The sequence below is a fragment of the Cajanus cajan genome, chromosome 8, assembly GCF_000230855.2.
Source record: "Cajanus cajan strain Asha chromosome 8, NIPB_CcT2T_4, whole genome shotgun sequence".
NCBI classification, from domain to species: Eukaryota; Viridiplantae; Streptophyta; class Magnoliopsida; order Fabales; family Fabaceae; genus Cajanus; species Cajanus cajan.
The window spans coordinates 47,730,371-47,740,533 of NC_138524.1; the positions used below are offsets into that span (position 1 = coordinate 47,730,371).

Genomic DNA, 10,163 nt, shown 5'->3' on the forward strand with positions numbered 1-10,163 from the left:
GCATGAGAACTTGAATATGTGTGTTGTAGATAGTTACATTTACGACCTTATTTATATGTTATTACTTATTAATTTGTTAGTGTTTGAAATACCAATGAGATGAGATCATGAGTTTATGATTAACTTCTTTCTATGTTAGTTAGTAATTTACAATTCAATTAAGAAAAAAATTATTAGTAAATAATTATTAATAGTTCAAGGTCAATTTAGTTAATTAAACAATTTTTTTATTTTTAATTTACAAAAAAAATTGTATTTAATTTTTGGATCAATAACTAAAATTTTTTAATATGTTTTTAGACAAAATTTAGCCCAAAGGCCCAGTGGCCTGACATAGACCATTTCCATTTGACAACTATTTTTTTTTATGATTTTTTTACAATTCTACTTTTTATGTATCTAAAATTTTAAAACTTATATTGTTTACCAACATTTTTTTTCTTTAAAAATGTTTTATTACATAAAGTTGTTTTCTTCATCTAAACGAAATTAAATGTTTTAAAATCACTTTTCAACAAATTTATTAAAAACATTAATAATGATTATAATCAATTATCACAATAATCAATTATTTAAAATAATATAATTTTTTACAATTTTTTTAAACACATTTGAAAGGGAGCAAATATATAAAAATAACTGATAAAAAAAATTTAATTAGTACTTCTTGGTTAACACTTAATAGCACACTTAAGCAACATTAGTCAAAAATATATATACTCATTTTGAATTTTCATATAACCATGGCTCTTCACTTACATGAGAAGCTGGTTCTATTAATCTAACAATGCCTAGCTCCTATAGATCCAAAAAGAAAAGCACCACATGTTCTTAGTACATGCTGACTGGAACATATTTTTTGTTCCCTTTTCATTTATATAAAAGAGAGAGAGAGAGAAAAGAGAAAAAAAGTTAACTCTAATCACAATTCAATTACAACTTCATAGCTTCTTCAGTTCAGAATGCCACATGTTTCTTGATGCATTCTAAAACCTTCAATCTTTTCTTCACCGTCAACCGCAAAATTTTCATAGTTATTATTCACTTGTAATCGTTGTGGTTAGTGCACCAATATACCTGTTTACACATTGGTTGAAGAGCAGTTCAATATTCTCAGTTTATTCTTCTCTATTTGCATTAATTGAAAATGATCCTAGAATAAATATTTAACATGTTATTACAGTTGCGATATATGTAGGTGTAAATTTATTTGACATATAACTACGCATAATTTTAATGTTGATTTTAAATAATATTCAACAACATATATTATACATCACTATAATTTATATCTACATTTTTTAACAATATATCAACATATATATCACTGCATAATAATAATAATAAAAAATTAACAGTTAAAATTATAAGCTAATATTAATACATTTTCTCCTGGTTTAAATCCTATATTCTAAGCTAAAAGAGAAATGTAACTTGATAAACTTGATTAAATAAGTGTACAATTTTTTATACTATCATTCAATCACAAATTAATTATCATACATAGTTAGTTTATGGAATTGTAAAATAACTATTTAATTTAAAAATGGTACATAACATAATTTTTATTTAGTTGACTTTGTATAGATATCAAACTAAGTTAACGCGGTGCGTTTATCTTAGTTTATGAATCATTATACCATATGTGTTATATTTTAAAAACCAGAAATTTAAATCCTTTGCAAATTTTCTCTCTAAACTGCAAAAATGCACACTTTACTTTCTTAGTTATGATATCATAATAAAACTTGGTTGGTGACTTACGAATTTTCAAGAATAGTATGGACTTCTTGTGGATACAAGATCATCAATATTCTGAAAGTTGCAAGTTGAAACTTTCTTCTTTTGTCCCCTGAAAGTAACCCCAGCTTCTACCATAAATGTTGCACAAACAGGTCTATGATCAGAAAACTTGAATTCTTTTCGGACGTACGAAAGTTGCTGAATTCCCTTTCCATGCCACAAGATTCTGTCGCACCTACAATATCCTTCATCATTCAGATTTACAATTAAGAATGCAAAAATACAATTTGGTCACCATAAGATCATACTGATATTGTTTTGTTCCCAAAAATTTCTGTTAGTAGAAATTGGTCTCCACAGAAAAAAAGTGAACTTGTTACTACTTATTAGTAAGTTAACAATTTTGGTAGGGTGATAGCAAGTTGAAATAGATGGAAAAATTGGGAAACAAAGTAATACAAATAACATTGTTTAGGACAAAATTGAATATTTACTCAAAGAAAAATAATATATATCTTGAATTGACACATACCATGCTGGAGTTCTCCTTTTGTTCTTTGAAACTTTTACACCTTCAACATAGTAAGTGTCTGAGTTGAAGGCATATTTATAAGTAGGTGCAAAGGAGATCTTTCCCTCTTTCCACCCCTTAAATACACGACCTGCTTCCCTTTCCATTTTAAGCTGTTAAAAGAAGAAAATATACAATGCATAATCAGAAACTTAACTAGAAGTCTCTACAGAATTAGATAAACTCAAAAGATTATGACCTTATCAATATGAATATCTCCCATTTCATGCTCCATATTTAAATTTAAACCACGAAAATTTAACACCTAAGTAAGAAAACTAGGATGCTCAACAGCAATGGCATGGATGAACTTTCCAAATAACAAATGGCAACATGTATATGTATGATATGCAAATCAGGGCAACATTCTTGGACAAAGGAAACTACCTGATCCTTGTTGAAAAGAGAAGGCCAGTCCTTCTTTTCCACGAGCCGTTTTGCATCATCATAGCTCAAAGAAATTCTGTAATTCAAGTCCCCAAACCATATGATTCGTCTGGAGAAAACATTTGTCACATAATCAAAATCTTTTGGGACCATTGACATGAAGCTTACTCAATGTCACTGAGAATTTGAGAAATATTTGCATTAAAACTCTATAAAAAGCTTCAAACGATGCTCACTCATGATCTAAAATTTTGTCAGGCATCCTACTATGTGGTGTCTTGCAAATCCTTGGAAACTGAGTGTTCTTTAGAATCTCTATGACATCAAGATTCCTGCGAAGCTCGTCGCCCTCTTTCTCTCCAGATGCTAAATGACTGCAGATAAAGCAAAAACTTGTCTGATAAAATGACATGCTCACTGATATACACCCCTGCAGCCACATAACAAACATGGTAATGTATATAGTAACTAAAAACTTTTATGTTAAAAAGTTTGTTTCTTATTTATTTATACTTGGTATGAACTTTCATTAAGGGTCTGTTTGGATAAATTTCTCTAGAATCACTTCTAGAAGAGAAAAATAAGAAGAAAAATTAAAATAAGTTAAAATTAATCTATGCATAAGTTAAAAATAAGATTTAACATAAACTTGTAAAAAAGGACTTCTACAAATTAGTTCATACTTATGCTAATTTTGACTTATGGAGAAGTTTATTTCATTTTTCCTTCCTATTTTTCTCTCCAAACCCAAACAGATCTTAAATAAAACAAGATAAAGTTTCTTAAGACTACCTTGTTACCAAGGCAGCCCATGATCCCACGGCTAGTGCAACATATTCTTAAATGGCCTACATTCTGAACAAGTTCCTTCTTCATCCAGACACTAACAAAAATTCCAACCATTTGCTTACTTGAAACAAGACTGTATTTCATCTGATTACTAGGCAAGGAAACAGTAATTGGGAAATTCTCATCCTCCTCTTCAGTGGAAGAGTCATCTAAGTTTAAGTTCGATTCTTGACAGCGAAAACAGAAATCCTTGGCAGCCTTCCTTTCCATTTCAAGGACACAGTTACAACTTTTTAGCCTCTTTCCATTTACATTCTTGAAGTATTTCTTAATCTTCTTCAGAGAAGGCTTTTGGAAGAACAATGAGCCACCGAAAGATGCAGTTGGTTTTAGTCCTTTAGAAGCCAAATCTGAAGGACCATTGAGTGACTGGTTGATTAAAGCAAGCCATTTTGCAGCAGGCTCGTTATCCTCTAATACCAGCACATTTCCAGCATTTAAAGGGACAATCTCCTGAAAGCTGAAAATTTGGAGAAAATTAGAGTCTATTTGTTCAAGATTTTTCTTTACAAAAAAAATCACTTTCTTTATGCTAGAAAAAACACTATTGAAAAGTGTTAACATACTTAAATAAGATTTTAGAATGTTTTGAAAAGCTAGAATGAATGGCTTATTAAAAAATCTCTCAAGATAATATTACATTTTTTACAATCTTACAATCACTTTTTTATTCCTTTGAGCACAACAAACAGGCCCTGTATTAAAGCAGAAGTCTGCAAGTAGACTACTTTCCTGCCTAACAAAGCACTTCCAATTATTCAAAGTTTTTTCATTGTTCAAGCAGACAGCACCACATGCACCAAACTATATTGGGATATGTGAAAACTGTGCAAATAATTTTATTTCATGACAAGTCAAAAGAAAGGTCTAAAGTTAAAATCCAAAATGATAATTGGCCTTAAGGAAAGGAAGGGTAGTTAGTTAACTAACTCCCTTAAAAGAAGGGGCATAGTCTTATCTGAAATCTTATTCATGGATAAAAATCCGAAGTTTGAAAGACAGACAGAGAGAGAGAGAGCATACCCCAAAACATACATATCTGGTTCATTTCGAACCTGAAGAAAATCACTCAAATCAAGGTTTCCAGTGGGGCATTGTCCCCCAACATTCCATGTTGCTGCGAAAACTCTAAGAAGCAAATAGCAACGATCATTAATCTGGTCATATATATTGTAATAGCAGTAAGTTATTTAAAAAAATTCTCATAAATACCTGAAATTTTGAATTGCTTCACTACAAGACATGGAAGGTTCTGAGCCTTGATTTTCAACGGATAAATCAGAAAGTGCATCTACTGGGAAAATAAGAGATTGGTCAAAATGATGAAGCAAAACAGGAACTTTAGAATGGTGTTGCTGAAACATGTGAAGTGTGAGGTTCTATTATTCTTAACATCGTCTGGTAATGAGGGAATGTATATATAGTAAAAGTTAAGATAAGGAATTAAGGATATATTATGGATAATAAAGTTTAAACTTGAATATATTCTCAAATTTGAAGCAAATCACAAGATGCTCCACCTTATATTGCAGTTTTACAAGTCAATGAAGCTATAACAACCTCTAATTGTGTCATTTTATATCAATTCTCAAAAAATTCTTGCCTAAAGGGAAAATAGACAGATAAATTCTCCCAACCACTGGTAATAGCACAGGAACATATTACTAAGCAACAAAGGTATATGCCTTTCTCAAATACCCACTTATTATTTTTAACAGTGAGAAAGAATATTTTGTGCCAAGATGAAGAAACATGTTGTGGATAGTTAACAGTGAAAAAGAAAATGAAACCACCCTACTTGCTTCATTTATTTCACCATCCGAAACTCTAGCATGAATATATTCTTATGAAATACATTAAGAAAAGTAAGGGTCGATGTTCCGCACCACCCAACCATTCTGAACTTTCAGTTATCAGTTAGGCCAGCTCATCTCCTAGTCTTTACAGTTCAGATGGGATTTTAAAATCATCATGCTTATACAAAAGATAGAAGCAAAAAAGGTTTAAGTCAAAGAGGGAAACAAAGAAATAATATATATTCTCTTAAACAGAAAAGTAGTGATTTCAATAAATATTCTCTCTTCATTGGAATAGTAGTGATTCCAGCTTTTCAGGAAAGCATATTGACATGCTGAATGATATCTCCAAAACAATAAACAATAGAATTAACAATGTCTATGCCGATATCACCCATAACTGAAAAAGATTATACTATATTTTCAACATGCATAGCCACATTATTGTGTAATGCTGCCTAACTCTATTTAGTTGAACCAGAATGAATTTCCAGAGAACTCACCAAGTGAATCATTAGAACCTCTCTCCATTGTTCTTCCGTTTCTCTCTCTCATGGCCAAAACTTTCCACAGAAACGACTGAAATCACATCCAGAAGAATGATTGCAAGAAGAAAAAAGTCAACATTTAATCAAGTTTGTGAAATAAACATTACTTAACCAATACACAGTCAGTCACATGACTCGAGAGATTCCAGAGTGTCATCCAATAAATACCTCCATGACAGAGAACAAGAGACACGGACAAACACAAAAATTCTATACAATTAAATTGAAGACAAACTAAATATATTCAAAAAAAAAAAAGATGAAGAAGAAGAAACAAACCTGCTTTTTTCTCTGCTGATTGCTTGGTATCATATCTGAAACTGTTTCTTCTTGTCTATCCTCAAATTCGTTGTCCATCTAAATGAAAGGGGGAGAAGAGAGAAAACACGTACATTAGTGCATTAAGAATATTAGATCACAAGAAATTAATCAACGCCCATTACATGATTATTTCCCTTTAACTATTCAGAAGAAAATAGGCATCTCAAAGCATTCATACCAAAAGAAAACACTTATCATATATATTCAGATTACTTGATATACATTCAGATTACCCAAATTGGAAAAGAATAAATTCACAAATTCCCCAGAACCGTTAATAAGTGCTAACCAATGCATCAAGTATCAATTCTTACCCATGAATCTAAATCAAATAAATCACAACAGTATCAACTTAAAAATGGCATTCATTGAAGAAACAAATCTCAGTCATTTAGAGAAAACGATGCTACCCTTGAAAAGGGGTTTAAATACGAAATGTGATTCGCATAAAAGTCAACTTTTCATGCAATGTCCTGCCAGCATCAATTATCTTGCACAGGGTATTTTCAGAGAAGGAATATAAACTGAGAAAGGAAGAAAAAAGGAACCTTAATAATCCTTGTTGTAGAACTGTGAACTCTCACTCTTGTGTACAACAAAAGGGTCCAAACTTTCTCTTCCAAAGAGCTATAAAACTTGACATATATACCAAACAAGTATTTGGTGATTCCCAAAAGGATAGAAGAGGGGACAGAGAAATAGGAATAGGTGCAAATAGGGAGTAGGGTCCTCCCTACTCAAGAAATTGGAATGAAGAATTCAGAAGAAAAAAAATTAGAAAAGAGATAAAAGGGAAACAGTCAAAAGGGAGAATGGAATAGAATCTCATGTGCCCCTTCATCCATATTTATTATTATTTTTTTGATGTGTGTGGCAAAGGCTATGATTCGTCCGTTTGTTCTTTGTTTTACTCTATTGGAAAACCAAAAAGGGGTTGTTTTCAAGAGCCAACAAAAAAAAGCATTTCTTTGAGCTTCAATTCTGAGAATTGTCTTCGAAGTTTGAACCTCGTCCTTTGTACTAGTTTGAACGTTAAGGGTAGAAAGAAAAGAAGTTACTTTCTTGTGTGAGCTTAGTCTATGGAGAGAGAAAGTAACCAACCCCACGTGTGTGCCTGCAAATAAAATCACAATAGTTGGTTGTGCCATGTTTCCTATGAATGTGACACCAAAAGGTAGCTTCAGCCTTGTGCTAAGGAATGGCTTTTACCCATTTCCATGGATTTTGTGTGATTTAAAATGCAAAACGCATTTTTTTTCTTTTCAAATTACTTTTTAGAAGAAATAAAATTTTCAATTTTTTTTCTCTTCAAAGTAAGGTATCCTTTAATTGTAAATTAAGAATTAATTTTTCAAATTATAAAAATTCATTTAAAGAGTTGAACTATAAAAAATCAAGTATATAAAAATGTTAAATTTTGATGTTATTATTTTCATTATGGTAACTAGTAAAATTAAAAGTCATTCAATTGTTATGTGAGAATGTCAGTTTTTTTTTTAGATAATTATTAAGTAGTTTTTTTTTTAGTTATGAACTTTTTTATGATAGTTAATTAAATAATAAAATTTTAAAAAAACAAAATATAATAACACCAAAAAGTGACTTCTTTTATTATAAGTATAGATTAATAATTGTTGTAGCAAATTGTTTGTGCATGTATATGTATATAGGAAGTATCCTGTAATTCTAAAAATAAGAATTTGAAAGATTAATAGTAACTTTTCAATAAAATAAAAAAATTTGAAGATTCATATTAAAAAAATAAATTGACTTAAAACTACAACAACAACAACAATTGCTACTTAAAATCTTTGTTATTATGGTCATCACTATACCATCAAAGTCATTATTGCTATAAAGTAGATTATGAGTTTAATTTAATCTTATAAAACTGGCGTATTGAGTTAAATTCATAATCTACTTGATTAAGGTATTATCAAAATATATCTTTTAAGTGTTATTAGCCTATCGAATTACTCATTATTGGGTCATTATTAGATCACTTGCAAATAATTGTTATTAGATTGTTATCATAATTTACTTTTTAAAGGTGGTATCAAAATATATCTTAATAAGTGTTGTTGGTCTATTGAATTATTCGTTATCAGATCGTCGTTGAATTACTCACAAATAGTCAATCTTGTAAAATTTTACATTCAAAATTTTCAATCTTTAACATGAGTGTTAAAAATCTCAAATTGATTAGTGAGATTATCATAATAGTGTATATTAGCAATAGTAATTCCTACCTTACAACTTAATTTTTTTGGGTTGAGTAAGTTTAATTTCACATTCCAAGATGTGAATGTGATTTTAAGCAATAAGTAATTTATTTAATCTCATCCTTATATTCATTATCATTGCAAAATTATTTTTTTATAATATATCATTATATCTATGTGAGTGGCTTTTAAATTAGAAAACAAATCAAATTATTCTGAAAGTAATTTTTGATAATTTATTTCATTTAATAACTTTTTTCACATTAAATTTTATTAATTCAACTAATAAGTATTTTTTTGTTAAACATGTTATAAATGCAAAAGATTCATCAAATTTATTGATATTTAATCATCATTAAATGATAATTAATGTTCATTAAAAACTTTGTTGACCAGTGCAACACAATTTGTCATTCCAACTACTTTTTTTTTACCCACAAAACTTGCACCCGAGACATTATTAAAGTAATTTAAGCCTAATTCTACTTGGATGAATGTAATGCTAAATAAGTATTTTGACATTGACTCGATTATTTAGATCCAATATTAGATAAATATATGATATTCAATCAAAGGTATTAGTTAAAATTAAAAGTTACTATATTAAAAAGAATTACATATAAGATTTAATTTATGATAATAATATTTTGCCAATGAAAGATGATAATAAAAAAAAAATGAAAAATGTGATATATTTTTTTAAAATTTTGTTACTATATAATGTTAATTGTTTAATGTAATAAAATGTCATTTTTAGTTTAATTACTCATTTTTTTTATGTGATATATGTTTATATTTTAAAATATTTATATATATAATAACAAAAAAAATATATTTAAATATGTTTTAAGTGTCTAAAAATAAGTAAGTTTAATGTGATCTTGGTTCCTGTCAATTTTATTCTTAATTTATTTTTTATCTCTAAAAAGTTTAGAACTAATAGTCTTAGTTCATACTGTTATGTAATCATTTTTAAATAGTTTATTTATTAAATGATTAAGTAATCAATTTGGTGTGACTCATAATTGTCAATTTCAACATGACAGTGTGTAACACCTCTAAGTTTTTAATAAATTTTTAAAATAAATATTATTTATTTACCTTTGAAAGATCTTTAGAATAAAAAATATTTACTTTAAATTTAGAGAAATAAAAATAAGAGTAAATTTTTTTACAAGGATTAAAAATAAAACTTGTCCATTTTATAAAATAAAAAAAACAATATTTACAAATCATAGAAGGTTAAAAAATAAAGTAAATTTTTTACAATAATCAAAATGAAAATTTACCCATTCTATAAAAATTAAAAACATATTTATATAATGATCTTATTCGTCATTTTGTCTAGGATTCATAAAATCTCATAAGTGGCAACCACAAGAATATAACTTTTAAAAAATTTATGTGAATCTTCTCTCCAGATTTGTATAAAAATTACTGAAAAATAAGTTTATTGAAGATTTTAAAATTGTCAAGAAATTTCCTACAATTTAAGTGTATAGGTGATTAACTCAAATAAAAATTCTCAACATTAAAAAAAATTATCTTTAATAACAAAATATGCATTAAAATGTAAAATATAAACATTAGAACTTTTATTTTTGAAAATATTAAAATTAGTTAATTAGTAATATTATTTTAATGATGACTTGAATTAATTTATTATACTTAATGTTAATAAAAGAAATTTATACATTGATTAAAAAAATAATTGGAGTGTATTTAC

The 10,163-nt window shown here is 28.2% G+C and overlaps 1 protein-coding gene across 4 annotated transcripts; it reads right to left on the reverse strand.

The window, feature by feature from the left end:
• Positions 1 to 700: 700 nt before the first annotated feature.
• Positions 701 to 7,301, reverse strand: LOC109792929 (type I inositol polyphosphate 5-phosphatase 10). 4 transcript variants are annotated; one of them, XM_083062652.1, is made up of 11 exons: positions 6,764 to 7,297; positions 6,174 to 6,251; positions 5,850 to 5,925; positions 4,763 to 4,844; positions 4,574 to 4,678; positions 3,494 to 4,010; positions 2,938 to 3,131; positions 2,702 to 2,777; positions 2,276 to 2,427; positions 1,765 to 1,978; positions 701 to 1,077 (listed from the first exon to the last, which is right to left on the reverse strand). In XM_083062652.1, exons 2-10 carry the CDS (start codon positions 6,249 to 6,251, stop codon positions 1,771 to 1,773), a joined length of 1,488 nt encoding a protein of 495 aa, XP_082918778.1. In that variant the 5' UTR covers positions 6,764 to 7,297; the 3' UTR covers positions 701 to 1,077; positions 1,765 to 1,770. The 4 variants fall into 4 exon arrangements, with proteins under 4 accessions (XP_082918778.1, XP_020207968.1, XP_020207967.1 ...); XM_020352379.3 differs by having other exon boundaries at positions 2,702 to 2,810; positions 4,763 to 4,841; positions 6,764 to 7,294; XM_020352378.3 differs by having other exon boundaries at positions 2,702 to 2,810; positions 6,764 to 7,294.
• Positions 7,302 to 10,163: the final 2,862 nt, after the last annotated feature.